The sequence below is a fragment of the Miscanthus floridulus genome, chromosome 6, assembly GCF_019320115.1.
Source record: "Miscanthus floridulus cultivar M001 chromosome 6, ASM1932011v1, whole genome shotgun sequence".
Classification (NCBI taxonomy): domain Eukaryota; kingdom Viridiplantae; phylum Streptophyta; class Magnoliopsida; order Poales; family Poaceae; genus Miscanthus; species Miscanthus floridulus.
This window is the reverse complement of record NC_089585.1, coordinates 14,363,460-14,385,645: the sequence shown is the minus strand read 5'-3', so window position 1 is coordinate 14,385,645 and position 22,186 is coordinate 14,363,460. Positions and strand designations below refer to the sequence as shown.

The window sequence follows — 22,186 nt, the reverse complement described above, 5'->3', positions numbered from 1 at the left end:
CCAGGTTTACTGTAGCTTGTGCTATTATTAAGCCCGTATGGCTTAGTTCGATCAGATCTGTCAACAGGGCGTTTTCATGCTTGAGCTTAGTTTAGCTGTGTTTTTGAGGTAAACGCTAGCGGTCATCCTACGACGGCCATTTTAGACACAGTCTACATATATGATCGATTAGGCTATTTAGATATTTGTACATTAGTGTGTGGTGATTATACCAAAAAAAAAACATTTAACAGCTAGCTATATATTTTTTTATAGATATGCACTACATTAATTTTTCAACAAATTCCGGAACACCATCTCGAGTACAAATATCTGAAGATAACTAACCACAACCGGATTCCCCTCCTTTGCCGAGAGCCCGAAGCTCTCGGCAAAGAGGATTTCACTCTCGGCAGATCATTTGCTGAGAGCTGCTCTCGGCAAAGAGCGGTCGGCAAAAGGTCTCCCGGCAAAGGTTTATTTGCCGAAAGCCCCTCTCGGCAAACTCTTTGCCGAGAGCAAAATAAAAACTCTCAGCAAAACCTAACTCTCGGCAAAATATCACCGCTGTAACGGCAACCCGCCCGTAACGGTCGTCCCATACACTTCTTTGCCGAGAGCAACTCTCGGCAAAGAATTTAAAAAAAAAATAGATTATGGGGCTGAGGTGGTTTAAAAAAACTTCTTTGCTGAGAGTCAGCGCTCGGCAAAGGAAAGGTTTGCCGAGAGCCAGCTCTCCGCAAAGGAAAGCTTTGCTGAGAGCCCTAGAATATGCTCTCGGCAAAGAGTCATATTTGCCGAGAGTTAGGTGCTCGGCAAATCTTACTCTTTGCCGAGATCCCAGTTAGTTGGGCTCTCGGCAAATATTAGCTCTCGGCAAAGAGTCCAGAGAGCATTTTTTTATTTTTGTTTATATTTCCAGCTTCAACATCACATATTTCACAAATATAACACATCATATATATCACAAATATCACATATTTAACAAATATGCCATCCACATCACATGTCTCACATAATCCATCTTAACATCTCAAATCCAACAGTTCATCTCACAAAGTGCACGACAATACATTATGAAGAGCAACAAGCTCACCCCCAAGCATCCCAGTCCCTCGACCCTCCCTCCGGCGGCTACTGCTGCTGCGGCGGTGGATACTGCTGGTACCCCGACGCTCCCGACGGCTGCTGATGCGGCGGAAGTGGTGGATACGACGCGTGCCACGACCCTCCCGACAGCGGCTGCTGAGGCCCCTCATTCGAACCCGCCGATTGATTCTGCACAAAGGAGAAGAAAAATTAGTAATTATAGTAATACTAAGGCATATAATTGTAATCTAAGCGTACACAAGTCAATATTTGCAGAACTAGGTATAAAATTAAAATCTAAGCCTAGACACATCAAAATTTCGGCAGCACCTCCCCTGCACGGTGGGGTTTCCAAAACCTGCAAGAAAACCAACAGCACGATGGCCGTCCACCACATATCAACGGCGAGATGGCCGGCACACATATATATGAACGGCACGAAGGCCTCCCATCACATATCAACGACACGATGGCCGACATGCACAGTAAAGAGCTTTTGTTAGAGAAGTTGAACTCACGGATGGGTAAGGTGGGTATGGGTAAGGCGGTGGAGGAGCGAACAGCTCTGGTGGCGCTGGACGACCCATCGTGACGCCAAGACTTGCCATGTACTGAGCCAAGGCGTCAAACCTCGTCCGCTCGGCCTCCAACCTTTGTCGCTCGGCCTCCATCCTCTGTCGCTCGGCCTCCCGCTCCCTCTGTCGCTCTTCCTCCATCCTTGCCTTATGCTCCTGGAGCGCAAGCACCTGGGCCTGTAATTTTTCACCGCATTGTTACAAGCAGTTTCGAGGAATGTAAAACCAAAGAACGACGAATAAAACAGAAATAACCTGTAGTGCTGCCACACGATGCGTTGAAGTGTCCTGCCTTGGGCGTATGGGCACGCTACCGCTCGTGCTGCTTGCCCGGACCTGTGAGAGAGTGGGAGTGCTGTGCGGGTCGAGCGTGCTGTTGCCGATGAGGTACCGCCCATGCTTCTTGCCTCCTCCCACCCTCATGACGATGTCGTCGTCAATGTCCACGGTGTGCGGATCCCAGTCTGCCCCATGGACCGTCCTTGCCGCCTCGGTGTACTGACTGATGCGCTCGGGGATGCTCTCGTTGGTGAAGGACTCGGCTGGGTCGTCCGGGTTCTAGTCGATTTCGTCTGTCGCCTTACCCTTGTGGGCCAAAACCCATGACCCCAAGCATGGACCAGTTCATCAAAGAAAGGCTTCATGAACACACCCATGTTATTCCCAGGGTGTTCTGGAATTATCAACGACAAGAACACATTCTGTCGTTGGAAGGAGACGCCAGGAGGAAGATTGAGGGGGATAACAAACACAAGCCAACAAGTGTATGGGGCAGCCATCATTCCATAAGGATTGAACCCATCTGTTGCCAGTGCAACACGCACATTACGTGCCTCTCCAGCTTTGTTACGATGAATGTTATCAAAGTGATGCCATGCTTCACCATCGGCTGGATGCACCATCTTCTCAGGACTGTATCTTTTTCCATTTTTGTGCCATGTCATCTGTTTCGCGGACTCCTCTGTCATGAATAGCCGTTGGATCCTCGGTATGAATGAAAGGTACCGTAGGATTTTCATGGGGTACGGACTCTGCCTCTTCTCACCATCACCAGAGTCTACCTCCAGATACCTAGAGGATTTACACTTTGGACAATACTTTGCATCCGCGTGTGCTTTTCTAAAGAGGACGCAACCCTTCGGACAAGCATGTATCTGCTCATACGGCATCTTAAGTGCACGAAGGACCTTCTACGATTCGTACATGTTCTGTGGCAAAAGGTGACCAGCCGGAAGGATGGAGCCAATAACTGTCAACATTTCATCAAAGTTCTCTCGACTGAGGTTGAACTGGGACTTTAAGGCCATTAAGCGTGAAATGCCATCAAGCTTTGAAATCTGTGTGTGGACATGAAGGGGTTTTCCTGCCGCAGACAACATGTCGTAATACATCTTTGCGCTTGCCTCTGGCTCCTCCTCCTGCCTACGTCCTTCAGCGAAGTGTGCTTCGTGAAAGTCATCTAACCAATCTGCTACCCCGGCATCAGCATTATAATCCTCGACACGTGGTCTCACCACCTCCTCTCTCACACGATCGGCTTCACCGTGGTGGGTCCACTGGGTATAGTTTTTCGTAAATCCATTCCTAGCAAGATGTGAAGTCATCACCTCCTTTGTCTGCCTCTTTCTGTTCTTACAGTTGGTGCAAGGACAAAAAACGGCAACCGCTCCAGGAGCCTGGTCAAATGCTTGCTCGATGAAAGCCTCGGTCCTGACGACCCATTCTCTGGTAATCTCACGGGTGCTCCGGCGGCCCGAGTACATCCACTCACGGTCATCCATCCTCTAACATATATATCACCAAGTAATAAATATGACCATGGACTTGCATCTACACGTCGTTCCTACCATCTAATAGGTAAGGATAGGTCCTAATCCCACCCGAGGATGCATAGATGGGGTTAGTTCCCATGGTCTAGTCCTATCCGAGATAGAAATTCGGCAGCACCTCCCCGCTGTTCTCCAAATACACGTCCGGACAGGGAGATTGTGTATCCGGAGAACAACAGGAAGGTACTGTCGAAACTCTGTCTCGGATCAGAGCAGACCATGGAAACTAACACCATCTACGCATCCTCGGGCTGTCCAAAAAAATGTGGACAATTCAAAACAAATACGGTTATAGATATGCATAGATCTGCATATTTGTAACCCTATCTCTTTCGAACGGGAGACGCCTAACTGGGTTACGTGGAGATACATGCCCAGGACAAAGAAATAGTGGTTATACCTTAGGTGGCGGTGAAGTCAGGCTAGCGGGGCCGTGGCGGGTCGGTGCAGTGGCGAGGCGACGCGGTGCGGGCAGACCCGCAACGTCAAGGAAGACGAGGTACTCCGGCTAGCCTCCGACGGGATCTTCTCTGAAAATCAAAAGGACACAAGACCATCAATTCAAAATTTTGGCAGCACCTCCCCTGCAGGGTGAGGTCTCCAAAACCTACAAGAAACAAACGACACGATGGCCGGCAAGCATATATATCTCAACGGCATGATGGCCGGCATGCACATATACAATTCCAACATAAACAACAATCGACAATCCCAAACGTCTAAACGCCATCGGCACACCACCGCCGAAACCTCCGCCGAAACCTCCACCACCACTTCAACACCACCCCAACACCACCACCATGACCTCCACCACCCCAGCACCACCGCCACCACTTCACCACTCCACCACCACCCCACCACTACCACTACCACTACCAAGAAATACAAGATTGCAATACCTAGGGCGCCGGGCACATAGAGCGGAGACGGGCGGACGCCGGCGGGGGCGGGGCTACGGCGGCCGGGGGGATGCGGCTAGGGCGCGGGCGGGCAGACACGGCTGGGGAGGGCGGGCGCGGCCGGGGCGCGAATCGTAGGGAGGCGTTGCGGTGTGGCCGGGGCGGGGAGGGGCTGCCGGCTGTCGGCCGGGCGGGCGGGGCGCGCGAGCGCGGGCCAGGCGGGCGGGCGGCCGCGGCCAGCCAGCGGCGGGCGACCAGGCGAGGGCCTGCTGCCGGTCGTGCGGTCAGGCTCGGCGCTGCCTGGCTGGGCGTGCGATAGAGCGGAGACGGGCGGACGCCTGCGGGGGTCGGGGCTACGGCGGCCCGGGGGATGCGGCTAGGGCGCGGGCGGGCAGACACGGCTGGGGAGGGGCCGGGCGCGGCCGGGGCGCGAATTCGTAGGGAGGCGGTGCGGTGTGGCCGGGTCGGGGAGGGGCTGCCCGGCTGTCGGCCGGGGCGGGCGGGAGCGCGCGAGCGCGGGCCCAGGCGGGCGAGCGGTCCGCGGCACCAGCCAGCGGCGGGCGACAGGCGAGGCCTTGCTGCAGGTGCAGGTAACATTCGAGGTCCGGCTGCCTTGTTTGTCCAGGCGCGGATCTGCCCAGGGCGGGGCCGGGCGTGCCGCGGCCCGAGTCCAGCGGCGGCGCGGCCATGCGAGGCCTGCTTGCGGCGGCCCGGACGACGGGGCGTGCGTGTCTGGCGGTGGGCCTTGGACGGCGCGGGTGGGGCCGGGCGGCGAGCCTGCAACGGCGACGGCGGCGAGCTCCACGGGCGGCGGCGGTGAGGCAACAGTGAGCGCGGGCACGGTGTGGCGGGCAGCAGTGAGCGCGGGCCGGTGGCGGTTGGAGAGCCTTTGTGTCGCGGGCGCATTGGATAAGACCTGGAGGCCCACTTTGCCGAGAGCCAGATCACGGCGGCTCTCGGCAAACATCCCGCCTTTGTCGAGAGCCAGGCCGATCCGGCTCTCGGCAAACATTTTTTTTTGAAAAAATTATTTATTTCTTATTTAAATAACTGCAGCAGCAAAAAAATTTAAATAACCTAGAGGCCCACTTTGCCGAGAGCCAGATCACGGCAGCTCTCGACAAACATCCCATCTTTGCCGAGCACCAGGCCGATCCGGATCTCGGCAAACATTTTTTTTTTGAAAAATATACTTATTTCTTATTTAAATAACTGCAGCAGCAAAAAAAATTTCTTTTTTTACTCCGCCTAGATTTTTTTCAAAATAAATGGAAAAATTTTTTAATCCTCTGCCGAGAGCTACTCTCGGCAAAACCTAATAAATCTATGCTGAGAGCCACTCTCGGCAAAGAAAGGTTTTTTTAAATATTTTTTTTCAAAATGTTTTTTTTTTTAAATAACTCTTTGCCGAGAGCTTCTAGGGGCGCTCGGCAAACCCTTGATGCAGGCTAGGTAAAAAAAACAAATCGGAGCCGAGAGCTAACCAGAGAGCTCTCGGCAAAGGTTCTTTGCCGAGAGCAAAACCCATATGCTCTCGGCAAATAATTTGTAAAAAAGAATTAAAAAATAGCAAACGGCTCCCAAAAATTACGAAATTTTGCCGTGTTATAATTTATGCTTTCTAATGACTATAGAAAAAGTTTGGAAGTCCAAAACCTAATTCACGCGTGACATTGTTTGAAAATCCTAATGGATCCTTCTCAACTCTATGAAACATATTCGGAGATGTTTCAGATTGTAAGAATCAGACGCCACCGCTTGTGCGAAACTTTTTCAAATTTTTACCACGGCCTCCAAGTGTGGTACCATGACTTTATTGCAAATATCACAATTTTCCGACTTCGTTTCCGTTTTTTAAGAATTTTTAAATCGTTCGGCGACATTTTCGTGGTATTCGATTCGTAAAATAAAAGGTGAAAAAACGTCAACAAGATGTTATTTGGCCTCAATAATGCATAAATAGCATGAATATCAATTTATACTTAATTATTTCCCGTGTTTAAATCACTCGTCGTTCAAATTTTAATTTTTACCCGTGATTAAAAAAACTGCTTGAAATGCAATTAATTAAATAGATATAGCAAATAATTACAAAAATACACAAAATTTTAATATTGAGTAGAACCTATAGTATGTGTATAGAGAAAAAAGTTTAGAGCGCCCAAAATAAAAAAATAATAATATTTTGGATAAAAGCGAGGAGAAGAGAAACACATGAAATAATAAGCACCCTTTGCCGAGAGCCATACATGGCTCTCGGCAAATAGGTCACTTTGCCGAGAGCGGCTCTCGGCAAATAATTAACGCCGTAAGCCTAAATACCGCTGGAAGCCTATTGCCGTGCGGACTTCTTTGCCGAGAGGCTGGCTCTCGGCAAATGTTATGTTTGCCGTGAGTTCTTATTTGCTGAGAGCGCAGCTCTCGGCAAAGGACAAGTTTGCCAAGCATTTTTGTTTGTCGTGAGCCGTGCTCTCGGCAAAGTTAACCTTTGCCCAGAGTTTTACTTTGTCGAGAGGTGCTCTCGGCAAATCAGTTCTTTGCTGAGAGCCCTTTGTTTTGCGCTCGGCAACTATTTAGGCTCTCGGGAAAGGCCGGTTTTCCCGTAAGGAACGTAGTGGTTACAAGGAAAGAGAAGGTCATACATCAGCTGGAGTCATTGCAAAGAAGATATCTTCCAACTCAAATTACTTTTACCGCTACACCCCACAAGTATGATTTTCCCTTCGAATTTCTCACATTTAAAATTTGAATTTTTCAAAAGACCTTGATGAAGAAACAACCAATACAAAAATTGTAGATCTCGAAAAATTATACAACTTTATAGTTCAAAACTTTTTCTTTTGAAATCATCTAAGGAAAATTATATTTGAATTTCTCATGTTTGAAATCCAAATTTTTCGACAACCTCGGATGGAGATTGGACCAAAACAAATTTTGTAGATCTCGAAAAGTTATACAGCTTTGTAGTTCATAACTTTTTTATTTGAAATCATTTATCCAAAGAAAATTATATCTGAATTTCTTACATTTGAAATCCAAAATTTTCAAACGGCCTCAGATGGAGAAATGACCAAAAACAAATAAAGTTGTAGATCTTGAAAGTCTATAAAACTTTATAGTTGACAACTTTTTCATTTAAATTTGTCTAGGATCCCAAATACTCATTTTAAAATCGGATAGACATAAAATAAGGACGAATATCCAAACTAGATACAAATGTCTTATGGGTGTAGTAGTTAGGGAAGGCACGCACAAGGAGGTCGTGGGTCACGGGTTCGAATCCCCACGGGAATTGCGATGGTTGTGTGCTTGTGGTTGGTTGTCTTCCTGTAATTAAAAAACTTTTTTTGCTTTTTTTTTTGTCCTGAATCTGTAATTTCTAAAAAACGATTTGCAGGGGCGGCTCGTTTTTCAATCGCCCCTAAAAATACCGAATCACCCCTATAAATCAATTTCTAGGGTGGCTGGTCAACCGTTCCTACGAATTATTGATTTCTAGCGGTGGTTGGGCAGCCGCCCCTACAAATAGTTTGGAGCCGCCCGTACAAAGCCCCCTCCGTAATAGTGGCAACAATGGCAACTCTGCAAAACCAGTATCTAAACTTAGGAGTCAATTTCCGACGTTGAGCACCGAGGCTAACATCCAACATGTTATATATTAGGACTAGGACCAGACTAAGGCCATGTTTTGATATAAGAGCTACTTGCTAGCTAGCTAAAAAATTAGCTAAAATGAGTTTTAGAGAGCTAGTAATAGGTGGGTTATTTTTTAGTCAAATGTCTGACTAGTACTAGGTAGTCAACTAGCTCAGCAACCCTAGATAACTTATGTTGATTTTAGCTCAACTAGCAATTAGCCACCTTTATCAAATAAATAGGCCCTAAGAGCATATCCATATCTGGGCACAAAGCCCGAGCCCGTGAGCCCGGCACGGAGCCCGCTATTTAGGCCCGGCCCTAGCCTGGCCCGGCCCGAAGGTCAATGGGCCCTGGCTGGCACGACACGGGGTGCAGGCCGTGCTTGGGCCGAACCCTAGGCCCACAGGCCGGCACGGCACGGCCCGCAAGCAGGCAAGCAGGCCGACGGCCCAAGAACGGCCCCCTCCCCTCCTGGCCTCCTCGGCTCCTCCCCGGCTCCCCATATAACCGAGACCCCCCCCGGCCGGCCCCTAACCCTAACCCCATTCGCCTCGCCTCCCAACCGTAGGCCGCAGCCGCACTCGACACCCTAACCCTAATCCCATTCGCCTCCCAACCGCAGCCGCACTCGACACCCGCTCGGTCCATCTTCGCCTCCTCTCGTCGATCCATCTTCGTCGCCGGTGCGACCGTCGTCCTTGGATCCGGTGATATCGCTGCCGCTCCATCACCCTAACCCTAACCCCATTCGCCTCGCCTCCCAACCGCAGGCCGCAGCCGCACTCGATACCCTAACCCTAATCCCATTCGCCTCCCAACCGCAGCCGCACTCGACACCTGCTCGGTCCATCTTCGCCTCCTCTCGTCGATCCATCTTCGTCGCCGGTGCGACCGTCGTCCTTGGATCCGGTGATATCGCCGCCGCTCCATCACCTCTCCGGCTCTCCTTGAGTTCCCTGCTCCCTCAGTCCCTCTCCGTCTTCCTTTTTACTCCTTCTCCTCTGTTTGTCGATGAACATGTGAGTCCGCCTCCCCGTCTCTCTTCCACCGTCACTCGCCGTCCTTCTTAATCCCGTCTTGCCCTTGTGTGGCCCTCGTCTTCTCCGGCGCCGGGCTTCGGTTGCTCAGGCAAGTCCATCCCCATTCGTAACCCTAACCCTAGCCCCTAGATCTATACATTTCTTAGTGTTTTGATTCTGTTTTTGGGATCATTTTCTCATCCGGCTCCGGTTGCGCAGGCAAGTCCATCCCCATTCGTAACCCTAACCCTAGCCCCTAGATCTATACGTTTCTCAGTGTTTTGATTCTGTTTTTGGGATCATTTTCTCATCCTTTTCTTCTTTGCGTGTTCTTTTTCTTTGCAGGTCTGCTGCCGATGCCTCGTCGTCAACTAGCCTTGGCGTAGACGGACGACGGGCAATGGCACCACGGCCAAGCCGTAGCCGCGCACCGTTGAGGAACGATGCTGGAGTTCAGCCGTCCGCGGCCGAGGGCCCCATGGCGTGTGACTCGCAGGGCGACGGTGCCATGTTCCCTATGACTGGCGACGATGACTTGGTCGCGGCTGGGCTGTCCCCGGAGCACGACGACGACAGCCGTGACCCCTTTGCGGTGTTTGATGACGCCACCCGTGGGACACAGCCGGTGATCGACGTCGATGCCGTCGATGCAGGGGCAACGAGGACAGGGACGGTGGACTCCAACACCCACTCCAACTACACTGGTGTTAATGGTAATGCTGATGGTAATGGTACTCGTACTCCTTCCTCTGGTGCTGTTTCTGGACTTGGTAAGCGCAAGTCTCAGTGCTGGGGTGACTTTGAGGAGGTTTATGAGAAGATTAATGGTGTCGATGTGCGTGTTAGAGCTATATGTAAGATGTGTAGAACTGTGTTGAGTGCTAGATCTACTGCTGGTACTGGTCACATTCTTAGGCACCAAAAATCTTACAAACAAAAACTTGATAATACTTCTAGGGTTCAGTCTCGACTAGCTTTTAATGCTGATGGGTCTTTGCATAATTGGAACTATGATCCTGCTGTTGCTAGAACTGAACTATATAGATTGATTGCTAGGCTTGATCTTCCTCTTGGTTTTGGTGACACTGATGCATTTGAGGAATATATTAAAAATTCTCATAACCCAAGATTTGTTAGATCATCTAGAAGAACCACCACTAGAGATCTGGATAAGTTATTTGCTGAACATCGTGCTATGATTAGGAACTGTGTGCATGCTTCTGCATCTGTTGCTTTGACTTCTGACATATGGTCTGGTAATGCTAAAGAGGATTACATATCTGTTGTTGCTCACTATGTGAATGCTGATTGGGAATTGCAAAAGAAGATTGTTGGTCTTAGGTTGATTCAAGTTAAGCATTTTGGTGAAAACATTTCTGCTTCCATTGCATCTGTTGTTGAGGAGTATGGCTTGGTTGATAAAATCTTTTCTATCACTTTAGATAATGCATCTTCTAATGCTAAGGCTATGGAAACTTTGACACCCATGTTTGCTGGTTATCTTGGTTGTGATCCTGCACCTGATGATCCTGCACCTGGTTACAGTCTTGTGCATCAACGCTGTGCTTGTCACATTATTAATCTGATAGTCAAATCTGAACTAAAAAGAATCAAACCTTATATAGAGGATTTTAGAACTGCAATTAATTTCTTGAACTCCTCTAATCAAAGAATTGCTATGTTTAAAAACTACTGTGAAGCTAAAGGTATGAGACCTAGAAAATTTGGCTTAGACATGGATGTTAGATGGAATGCTACTTATCTCATGCTAAAACACTTGGTTCCTTACAGTGAAGTATTTTCTGTGTTCATAAATTTAAATTATGGTTTTGCACTGTTGTCTCCAGCCCATTGGCACGTGGCTGGGAAAATATTGGAGTTCCTGGAAGTATTTTATGACTCTACTGTTACACTGTCTGGTGTTTATTATCCTACCAGTCCTCTTGTGCTGCACCATGTTCTGGAGATTGCAACTCATTTGCATGCATGTGAAAGAGATGTTAATCTTAGACCCTTTGTGTATCCTATGCAGCATAAATTTCTTAAGTATTGGAAGGATATTCCTCTCTTATACTCATTTGCATTCATTCTTAACCCTAGAGCTAAGCTGAGAGGTATGCAAAGGGTCCTCCATTTACTTACTGAATATACTGGTACTGATTACACTACTTACTATGCTGATTTGAAAACTGAGTTGCATAAAATGTTTGAGAAATATTTGAGAAAGTTTGGTGCAACCAGGTCACAAAGGGTTGCTGGTCCTACCCCACCCACTGGTAAGAGAAAACAGGCTTGGGGGGTAATTTTTGGAGGATCAGGTCTGCCTGGTCCTTCTAGTGGCACTGCCTGTTCTTCTTCTCACTCTACTGCTTCTGAACTTTCAAGCTATTTGGACAGCGACTGCATAACTGCTTATGAGGATGGTTTTGACATTCTTCTGTGGTGGAAGGACCACAAACTAACCTATCCTATCCTGGCTATTATGGCCAGAGATATCATGTCAGTTCCTGTTTCCACTTGTTCTTCAGAGTCTTGTTTCAGCTTAGCAGGGAGGATCCTAGAAGAACGGCGCCGGAGCTTGAAACCAGAACATGTTGAGATGCTGACCTTGTTGAAGGACTGAGAGCTAGGAGAGAAGAGGGAACAACATGAAGCTGCTGATACCAAGGAAATTAAGATGCATTCGAGAATCTGTTCCTGTATGAACCAGAAGGTGAAGATGATGGATCTGGTGGCTAACAGTGGCATTGGTTGGCTGGGAGTGTTGGAGTACTTTTGTGTGAGTTGAGAGTGGATGTGTCCCTCACTCACTTGCTTAGTTTTCATTTGAACATTTAAACAATGGTCTGTAATAACTATGTAAGATTAAGACATTTGGAGCTGGCTGCACTCTTTTTTCCTGCCTAGAGTTTCTCACAAGAGTGAGTTTTATCTAGGTAGGTTTTTAATGAGGCAGCATTGCACAAAACAGCTCTTTTTGATATTTAAATGGATTGAGATGTTTATTTGAAGGTGTTTTAGATTTAATGGGCTGTGGGCTGGCACAGCCTGTTATTTTTGTCGTGCCTCACGGGCCAGCACGGCACGAAAAATGGCCCACAGGCCCGTGCCTGGGCCGAAGGCCAGGCCCGCAGGCCGATGAGGCACGGCCCGCAGGGCACGGCGTGCCTCCTTGGCCCGATAGCCATCGTGCCGTGCCGGCCCATGACCGTGCTGTGCCGGGCCGGGCCGGCCCGATGCCCAGGACTGAGCATCTCCAAGAGTTTCAAAACATTCTCCCAATTTAAGATTTTTAGCAAAATAAAAAAAACCATATAAAAAACGACTCCTAATCGCATCTCCAAGTCTTTTAGCACTTCTAAAAACAGGTCGTCCGCACCTAAAGATCACTACGTAGAAAAAGGTTTTTAGGGGCAGCTGGTTACCCTCTGTAGGAGCGGTTTTATCAGCTACCCCTATGAAAGGGTGGCTAAAAATCACTGATTTATAGGGGCGGTTCTCAGGTCGTCCCTACAAATCGATTTGTAGGGGCGGCTGGTGTTATCAGTCGCCCCTATAAATCAGAATTATAGGGGTGGCTGGATATTGAGCCGCCCCTACAAATCAATTTTCAGAAACCACGAAAAAATGGGCAAAAAAATAGAAAAAAAATTTAACCGAGGAGGTCCCCACCGGTAGCCACACACACCCTCACTCTATAGTTGCAACATTTTTCACGATTTTTGCACACTTTGCGTCGATCGGGATTCGAACCAGCGACCTCTCTCTCGCGCGCCATCTCCTCTACCACTACACCTCACATTCACTTTTGTCCATAATCCATTTTGATTCTCCATGTATTATACAAAACTGAGCATAAATTGATTGTTTGAGGCCCTAAACTAATTCAAATAAAAAAGTTGTCAACTACAAAGTTTTATAACTTTTCTAGATCTACAACTTTCATTTTGGTAGTTTCTCCATCCAAGGTAACTTATAAAATTTAAATTTCAAATAATAGAAATTCAAACGTAGTTTTTCTTGATTATTTCAAATCAAAAAGTTGTCAACTACAAAGTTTCATAACTTATCGAGATCTACAACTTTTATTTTGATTGTTTCTCCATCCGAGGTCATTTACAAAATTTAAATTTCAAATTTTAAAAATTCAAACATAATTTTTCTTGACAAGTTTATTTCAAATTAAAAAGTTGTCAACTATAGAGTTTCATAACTTTCCGAGATCTACAACTTCTATTTTCATCATTTATTTATCCGACATAGTGGTAGTAACATTGTTCACAAATGTTACATATCCCTCTTATTATTTATGAAACTATAAGAGAGATATGTAAATTTTATGAACAATGTTATTACCACTTTATCGGATAAAGAAATGACCAAAATAAAACTTGTAGATCTTGATAAGTTCTGCAACTTCTATGTTCATGATTTTTTCATCTGAAATCAATTAGTGTTCCAAAATAACGTTTGACCTTCTCTATGTGCTCCTCTAGATATTGTTCCTCTTTTGCCCCTCTCTTTTTTTATTTTTTTTTGGCTATCGTTGTTTTTTTTTGAAAATTTTAATTTTTTCTTTTTCTTTTTTTATATTTTTCCTTCACTTAGGAGCACAAAAGAAGTAACCACAGAAAATATAAGCTCAAATAAGTGAAAGACGTGGCCTGTGGAAATTTCAGAAGACGTGCTCAAAATTGACAAAAAGCTTGTGACCACGTAAAGATGATCTTGTGACCAGTTTTTGACCAATTTAAAAAAAAATTCTGATCGATTTTGATATATGGAACGTCGAAATCGGAGTTCGTACGCGAAAACTAGACCATTTTTAAGAATTGACTCCGAATTAAAGGACAAAACGGGAACAATAATTTCAAACAGTATTTTCAAGTAGTAAATGATCTCAACTGAAAAGGTTGTCAATGACAAAGTTTCATAACTTTTCGAGATCTACAACTTTTATTTTTATTGTTTCTTCATCCAAGGTCGTTTACAAAATTTGAATTTTAGTGCTTACTTTTTAATATTCGGCGTCCATTTGTAGAGGCACCTCATTGTTTAGCCGCCCCTACAAATCAATTTGTAAGGGCGGCTGGATATCCAGCCGCCCCAGCCACCCCTACAAATCGGGCCATTTGTAGGGGCGGCTGATAACACCGGCTACGTCTATAAATTTATTTGTAAGAGCGGCTCATTTGGTAACCATTTGTAGGGGGCGGCTCTATCGCCAACCGCCCTTAAAAAAAAAAATCGTCCCATTGCTTAAAAAAACGTTTTTTACGTTGTGGATACGCGCGAACGCCTACCTCCTCGCGTGAGTCCGCGACCCAACTCGTGAGGGGCGACGCCGCCGCCCCGGCCACTCCGACTCCGGCCTCCGCGCCCTTCCGCCCTCCCCTTCCGGCTCCTTCCATCGGCTGAAGGTCCCGACGCTGATACAGTGCACATGATCCCCGCGTTGCGTACGTCCTACTGAGGATGGTCACTTTCCTCTGTCGTTCCTCTGAAACATCGCCGTCTCCTCTACCTATGCTTTGTGATGATCAATTCACATCACAACATGATAAAAAGCATGTATGATCTAGAGTTAGAAAGCAAACAGCATGTGCTTGCAGGAGGACTAATGAGCTGTAATACGCCCATTTTAGAAAAGAATTCAACTCCAGCATCGTTCGGCTTGGACATACCGTGTGACTGCTCCCTCCTGTGGACCTCTTTTAACGGATCAGGTGGCTGCTTCCTCGTCCTCTTGGAAGCTTTAGGCGAGCTCTCGGCAATGGAGGGCTGAATGTCTCTGAAGAAAGCAATGAGCTCCTCCTTGCTATGCTTGCTGACCATGTCTGGCGACGCCACGCCGTTGCCGTTGGCTTCTGATCTGATGATGGCCGACCAAAATGAGCGTGGAAAGCCTTGCCGCGGAGAACAGAAGAGGTGCACACCTGCAAGTTCAGTGACTGCGTCAAGATACATTGCTGAACTCTCAGTTCCATTTTGCGATAGTGTGCAGTTCACTGCAGCTTCCAGTCAGGTGCTGAACTGTTGATCCATGCACGCTGTTGTTTTTTCTCATCGTTATTTTTTGTTTGCCAAAGAGCAGAACGAGAGATTCTGCAAACACTATTTTTTCACCATAAAAGCTTCCAAAGATTGTGAAATCAGGCCTACCAACTGTGAAGTAATGAAGGTTTTTGCGGTCACCTTTGTGAAGAGAGAGAGATCCCGGGATGGCAGCTTGCAAAGAATTTGGAAAGGTTTCGGTGATGCGGCAAGAGCAAGCCTCCCATTTCTTCTCTTCTTTCTCCTCCAAGAACAGCAGCACAACCCCTGGTTCCTGTCTTCCAATGGAGAGAGTTTCAGGCCTGCTTCTATCCACTTCCTGACCACATGCAAATGAAAGATGATACAGACCTGGAAGTTTTGCAGAAATACCCTCCTCATCACAAGATAGAACTTTCTGAGCAATTGTTGGGAAAGACTGCAAAAATGTGTTATCAATTCATGTGCTCCTTTGTTTAAGTTTGTATAAAATGTGAGGGGCAAAAGGCAAATGGGCAACCTAATCCAGAAAGCTATCCAGTCCAGCACAGCCACACCAAGATCACGTCATGTCACAGAAAGCTTTGAACTCCTCTTCTTCCTCCTGTTTCCAATTTCCATGGGTACAACAAGAGTTTGCAACCACTGAGACTGACAAGTTGCCCAAGAGTGCAACAGAGAGATCCTTCAGAGATAGTTCAACAGGCCATCATTAACACATTATAGCGCAGAAAAACATTCGTCATGCATCTTCCTTGGTTCTTGATTATATGTGCTGCCAAAGGTAGCACCATATCGAGAAATAACAGCTACAATATATAGAAACAAAAAAAGATAATGTCTTCCAGCACAAAGCAAGCCTTCTTTTCTCCAAACACGTAAATTCATTTCACCATACAACAAAGATAAGTCTAGCTAGCAGCCTGTGGAAGTTGTATTGTACACATATATCGGAACAAAATAAGATCCGCCAGTAACAGAATAATCGATACTTTATCAGATCCGTTCCACGCCATAACTGATATTGCGAATTGCTTAACCAATGACTTCTCAATTCAGGAACTATCTGCACCAGGCTTGTAATATCTGGATACCATGAGTCAGGACCAAATTGGTTCCAACGGTCAGACAATCTTCACTCCCTCGGATAACTGTCTGACAAACTGAGGCTACACCTTGATCCATCTATCGGAAATTATATACTTTGACCACCTTGGATGTGTCACACACAATCAAGTTATCTGAATCAGTTGGAGCAGTACACAGCCAATTTACCTGCCAAAACAGAGGGTCATCATGAATTTTTTTACTGAGCCTAAGAACTTCATCTTTTAAAATAGAAAAACCCATTTATTATATAGATTTCTATATTTTGTTATCAGCTGTACATATGAATAGTCAAGACAAAAAAGAGACAACATCACAATAGTTGCAAAAAATTGAAGGTTCAGTCCTGACCTTTTTCTTTACATCAATATTCAAAACCAATTCAACTTTGCTGTTTGTTTCAGAGGAAAATCCTTTGGACCAATCCCACAGCTTCACTGATGCGTCATTGCCGCCAGAAACGAGGAACTTCCCCTTCTCACCAAATACTGAAAATGCTCTGTTAAGCAGTTGATTAGTTCAAGAAAACAAGATTCGCCTCAATACACAAGAGAGCTGCATATAATGAGATATTTAACTGATACATTGACAAAATGAAGGGACTTACACACAAGACACAGCTGCTGTATGGCCACCCATCGTGTAGTCAAGATGGATTCTTTTCGCTTGACTTTGATTACAGCTCCCATCTCCAAGTTCAGCTCCTTTTGAACTCATTTTTGAAATAGCTGCCCGAGGAGGCTCCCTTCGATTTTCGCAGGAGCCAGTTCATACTCAAGATCAACCACATCAACAGCACCATCCCCCCTTGCAACAGCACAAACCTTGTAGAGCCCTCCCAAAATACCTTCTTCAGAAACTGCTACTGAATGAACAAAAGCAGGGTTGAAACATTGCCCTGCACTACCGGAAGAACTGCCATTTTGCAATTCAGGTGATCCTGAAACTCAGTAATGAATATTATGTTGAATTGTTGATTGATCCGAATTGGAGATTATTTTGAGGTGAAAACAATACTGATACAGCTTTGTCATACATGAACAGAAACTGATATTTCTATGTAAAGCAGAGGTGAACCGACTTTCCGATGGACAATATGAGGGCTCAATTTACCAATGCTTAATGGAAATGTATGAGATCAAGGAACTGCTAGGATACTCTTTTACAAAGACAAAAAGAACATGGAGCAGTCTAAGTAATGCACGCTATTCACAGGTGTTCCATGGAAAGTAAAGGGGGTACCATAATCAATAGAAAACAGTGTTCGTCCTTTGGAGAAATCCCATGCAACGAGCTTTGAGTCGAGGCCACCAGTAATTGCTGCCAAATGAAAAATATTTATTATTGACAATAAAGGCATTGAAAAAAAAAGAATTAAAATCCAACAAAGTTTTCTAGGATTGGCTCCCTAAATGGTCGACAAAAAAGGAGCCACAAGACTACAAGATTAAGCCAAACAAAACCCTGAAAAAAGAAAAAGAAAATGATAACACTAACCTGTCCAAGGTCTCCAAGGAATGAATTGCACGCTGCTGCAAATCTGTACGAAAAATTATCAAGGAACAACTGACGTACATATTGCATATAGAGAGGAACTTATTGCACATTTTAAACATAAAAATGGAACGCTACTACAAATAAAAATTATCAAAAGCATCCAGTTACACCAGATAAGGATACACTTGTGTGGGCTTCCCTTATTCTTTTATACAGGCACTTCTGAATGGTATTGACAATCTGCAAAATAGACCATAACTTCTCAAGAACAAAATCATTGAACAAGTACAAGATTAATCATGCCTATCAGTGTGTTGCACATATCTTTCTTCTAACTCGAGGCATTTATTCTACTGTTCTCCAGTTCCCAAACCCTCTAGCAATCTACATGCGATTCAAAAAGTGTAACATAACAACCTCTTCTTGGTTTCAGAACAAAGCACAAATATATAAGCCGATAAATTTGAATTCATAATGACAAACGATCTTACAGCAAACTTATTCTTCAGGAGCATCATTTGTGCCATTTTCGAAACAGAACATTCCAAAATAAATTCCATACAATATGCTTATATACCTTAAGCAGGAAAAACAGTGTGCCCTAGAATTTGCTTTACTAGTCTCATACAATAAACTCGTAAATTTTATATAAAATATTTGTCTAAATTTACTCGTGTCAGCACTACAATGCCTGGAGGTATGCAAACTCTTTCAACACATTCATGCAACAACCTCAAAATAGCCAACACCAAAATCTGGAGAATGTGGTATTTGATATTTGTTAAAATGCAATGATCTTTGACATTTATGTTCATACACTTGCAAAATATTCTATACCTTAACATCCCCACTATCATCTGCAGCAGCGAGAAAACCTTTAGAGCTGACAGCAATCTGCATCAAAAGTGGAAGTATCAGATTCTGAATCTTTAGCTCAATTCAATGTTATCATAAAGCCTAGAATTGAATTGTACGAGAAAGATCAGAGTAGGAGGATATTTTATAGTGGTTTTGTAGAATAGCATACTACCTGATTGATTTCATCTCTATTGTAGTTATACATCTCTAATGGCTTTGATTGAGTTCCCTATAAGAAAACCACTGTAATCATGTTACTGACAAGAAACCAAGGCACAGGCGACATAATAGTAAGTTGGATCATATAACTTCAAACTAACAATAAAAATACAATTGAATTCTGAACTTACCATACGAACATCAAAGGACAATATTTCATTTCCAGCAGAGATATACACACAATCTTCATTTCCTACACAAATAATGATTTTGTAAGTGCAAAATGTCTGCACGCCCACCAAATATTCAATTCATGGATTAACATACAAAGATGCTTGTATTTGGATGGCATGCTGACCTGGTTTAAAGCAAATTGAAGAAATTGGTTTATTTGCTGCCTCCATGGTCAAAAGTACATCTTTTGTGCGCAGATCAAACCAGCAAAGACATCCATCCTGAGGCAGTAGGATAAGACATGAGAACATGACAATTAACCCACCAAGGGCTCGAAAAACGGGGGAAGGGGGGCAAATAGTACAAATCATATGCATAAGATTACTGCAATAGCCTCACCGCTGGTGAGGAAAATTTTGAGCTAAAGGAGCACTACAAGGATGGCATGATTGGATTTATATTTATTTTGTCAACAACAAGCACGAAGATTTTGTTAAACGGACGGACTGGGAGGCGGATCGACCATGCAAGAGGTCTGTGCCAGGGTGACGTTGTCGCCAATGATCTTTGTTATTGTCATGGAGGTGCTGAATGCACTGATTTGTTTGGCGGAACAATGTGATATTCTCAGGCCACTGGGCCATAGTGCCATCAAGTGCCAAGCATCTGGTGCGGATGATCTCGTGGTCCTGGTCGCTCCACTTCAATGGGATTTTTTTGGTCTTGACTTGAGAAACATTCTGGGTACATTCAACGAGGGGGTGACCACTGACCAGGCTTCAGACCAACCTGGACAAGTGCCAGGTGACACCCATCCGGTGCTCCATGGCCGAACTTGCCTTCGGTCAGGAGATTTTCGGCTGTCAGATTGCTCCTTTCCCCTGTCACTACTTAGGTGTTCCTCTCTCGATCTACAAGCTTGAACACAACAAGGAGCAGCCGTTGGTGGACATGATTGTGGATAGAATTCTCACTTGGAAGGGCAACATGCTAAATTTAGCTGGGCGGGTTACCTTGGTGAAGGTCACACACTCTGCAATTCCAATATTCATCTCCATTGCCACCTGTTTGTCGGTATGGGCCATTGAACAGATTGATCTGTCACCCTACTGAGCTTGGTGGCCTAGGTTTCCAGGATTTCTGTCTCTTTGGGTGCGCCCTCAGATTAAGGTGGGAATGGCTTCACAGAACTAGCCCAGATCGTACTTGGGTTGATCTTCTGAGCCTGGCTTGATGGTTCCTCAATTAGGCACGTGGCACCAAGCTTTTTTCATGCGGTCCCAAAGAGATGTGACAGTACCATGTGAAAAGAGATGTGACAGTATGAACCATCGACCCTATGAATCATTGTAACTCCTGACTGCAGCTTAGGACAAGTCGCTAAAAAGGAGACCTACACAAGGAGAGCACCAACTACCCTATGATACAAGAATTTCCAGCATAGTGACCAAGTAGTTAGTGATGGATTGCCTTCTCTTCTCTGCCTACCAGTCTACTACCGCATGAAAATCTCATCTCTTCCTAGTTCCTACTGGTGCTTTCAACATAGCATGAAACATGTAATGAAACTGTGATACCGAATGGATATAATGGATAAAATCACAAAAAGGCATGGGGACATGGGGCATGGCATAACCTTATAAGATTGTTACCAGATAGTTCACTTTCAGACAATGGTCACTGGACACTCGAAAGAATCATCTATGTTACTAATCCCACACAGGATATTCCATCCAGTGCGTTGATAGAATGCAAGGAGGAGAACGCATGGTGCGGCTCGTTGTTCTGGCAACACGCTTAGCTCGATGTGCAGTCAGCGCATGGTTTGCCACCCGACCGACAAAATGTCTCAACCGAGCACCAATTAACCAGCGACCACTGCGCATGAGGTGTTCGACTCGTGTCCTCAGCGAAAGACACCATGGCCTGCACTGCAACTATTGGCCGACGCCCATGGACCACGGGGCGCCCTTGTAACAACTCCCAAAGCAGGACACCAAGTCATCGTACGGCGCAGTGTTTGTTCTCGGAAGAGTAGACGAGCAGCGTGATGGAAACGCCTACCTCGCCGGAGGACGCGACGACGCCCGGGCGGGCGGAGGAGGCGACGCAGCAGGTGACGGCGCCCTTCTTGTGCCCCCGCAGCCGCCGAGGCTTCGGCTCCGCTGCAGCCGCCGGGTCCGGCGCCGCTGCCACTGCCGCCGATTCAGTCTCCGACATGACGGCGCGCTGCCGGTGAAGACACGAAGCCCTTGACGAGGGAGGAACGCAGACCGTGCGATTGGAATTCGAACGGTCTACATCCGCTCAGCCCAGTTCCAGTTTCCAAGTGGGCAAAGGTCGACGTGGACGCTGCACTCAAAATACAGCAGCTCTCATAAGAAGAAATCGAATCAAATAAACTAAGGAAGGGCTGAGACAGAAGGCAAATAAACTCACCACCTATCAGCAGTCACCACTCGCCGTCGCCGCCTCGCCGGAGCCCAGAGGTCGCCGGATCCACGCGCTGTCCCGTCGGTGGAGAAGCGCTGTCCCGTCGGTGGAGAAGGAAGAAGAACTCGCCGCCTCGCCGGTAGGGCCGCTGGCTTCCGCGGAGGCTCGTCGCCGGCGGCCGCTGAGCGACGGCGCTGGGCGGCGGCGCTGGGCGGCGGCGGCGCCTTGCCTGCGCGAGCCGCGAGTGCGCGTGTGGGAGGCGGCGCGAGTGAGGAACGGGAGGGGCGACGGTGCGTTGGGTTGCCTAGCCTGCGCTCCTGGGCCTGAGCGGCTCAGCCCAGCCACCACCGGGCTTTTGAGTTGGGCAACGCTAGAACCTCAGCCTGCTGTGGAAAAAAATTATTTTCTTCATATAATCGGTTTCTTTAAAAAATTCCCATGCTAAAATTTTGCAAATGTATCTCTCCCGCCGGATCAGCTAGCGGCAGCAGCTGCGGTTGACTTTTCGGCCATTTGTTCCGGTTGAAAGCCAATTGAATTGGCTGGATTTAGTTCCAACCACCTCAACTAGCGATAATTATTGTCTGTACATTTTATTTAAAATGTTAAAATTGATTTTTTGGGGTGAAATTGCATACGGTGAAAATGGACAAAATTAAATGTCAAGCATTTCAGAATGAATCCATATTTTGGGCGTGTTTGCTGGTCTGGTCCATCTAGACCAGCCGGCTGATCCCCTCAGCAAATACTATTCATCAACCAGCCGCTACAGTATTTCTCTCTCACAAAACCAGCCAGTTTCAACCAAGTTTCAGACCAGCGAACGAGGCCTTTAAGAGAACAGAGTTACACATATAATTGTTTGATGCTAATTTACAGGTGTCTGAAAAGTAGCC

The 22,186-nt window shown here is 46.2% G+C and overlaps 1 protein-coding gene and 1 pseudogene across 3 annotated transcripts; both read right to left on the bottom strand.

Moving 5' to 3' along the window:
* Nucleotides 1–1,188: 1,188 nt before the first annotated feature.
* On the bottom strand, nucleotides 1,189–15,837 carry LOC136457701 (uncharacterized). 3 transcript variants are annotated; one of them, XR_010759790.1, is made up of 6 exons: nucleotides 15,435–15,837; nucleotides 15,225–15,357; nucleotides 14,714–14,965; nucleotides 14,333–14,553; nucleotides 3,873–4,002; nucleotides 1,189–1,257 (listed from the first exon to the last, which is right to left on the bottom strand). XR_010759790.1 is itself a non-coding variant. In XM_066457721.1 (5 exons), the coding sequence occupies exons 1-5, from the start codon at nucleotides 15,462–15,464 to the stop codon at nucleotides 3,958–3,960; spliced, it is 681 nt and encodes a 226-aa protein (XP_066313818.1). In that variant the 5' UTR covers nucleotides 15,465–15,837; the 3' UTR covers nucleotides 3,706–3,957. The 3 variants fall into 3 exon arrangements, 1 of the variants encoding a protein (XP_066313818.1); XR_010759789.1 differs by lacking the exon at nucleotides 1,189–1,257 and adding an exon at nucleotides 3,326–3,427; XM_066457721.1 differs by lacking the exon at nucleotides 1,189–1,257 and having other exon boundaries at nucleotides 3,706–4,002.
* A 317-nt stretch (nucleotides 15,838–16,154) lies between these two features.
* Nucleotides 16,155–21,640, bottom strand: LOC136457699 (uncharacterized; annotated as a pseudogene).
* Nucleotides 21,641–22,186: the final 546 nt, after the last annotated feature.

What these genes read in the sequence shown, in the direction of transcription:
- LOC136457701 (XM_066457721.1), bottom strand. Translation starts at nt 15,464, where the DNA reads ATGAGGAGGGTATTTCTGCAAAACTTCCAG. An exon ending in TATTTCTGCAAAACTTCCAG is followed by an intron (nt 15,358 to 15,434) that starts GTCTGTATCATC and finishes ATTGGAAGACAG; the next exon opens with GAACCAGGGGTTGTGCTGCT. An exon ending in TCGCGGACTCACGCGAGGAG is followed by an intron (nt 4,003 to 14,332) that starts GTAGGCGTTCGC and finishes TTTGATTTTCAG; the next exon opens with AGAAGATCCCGTCGGAGGCT.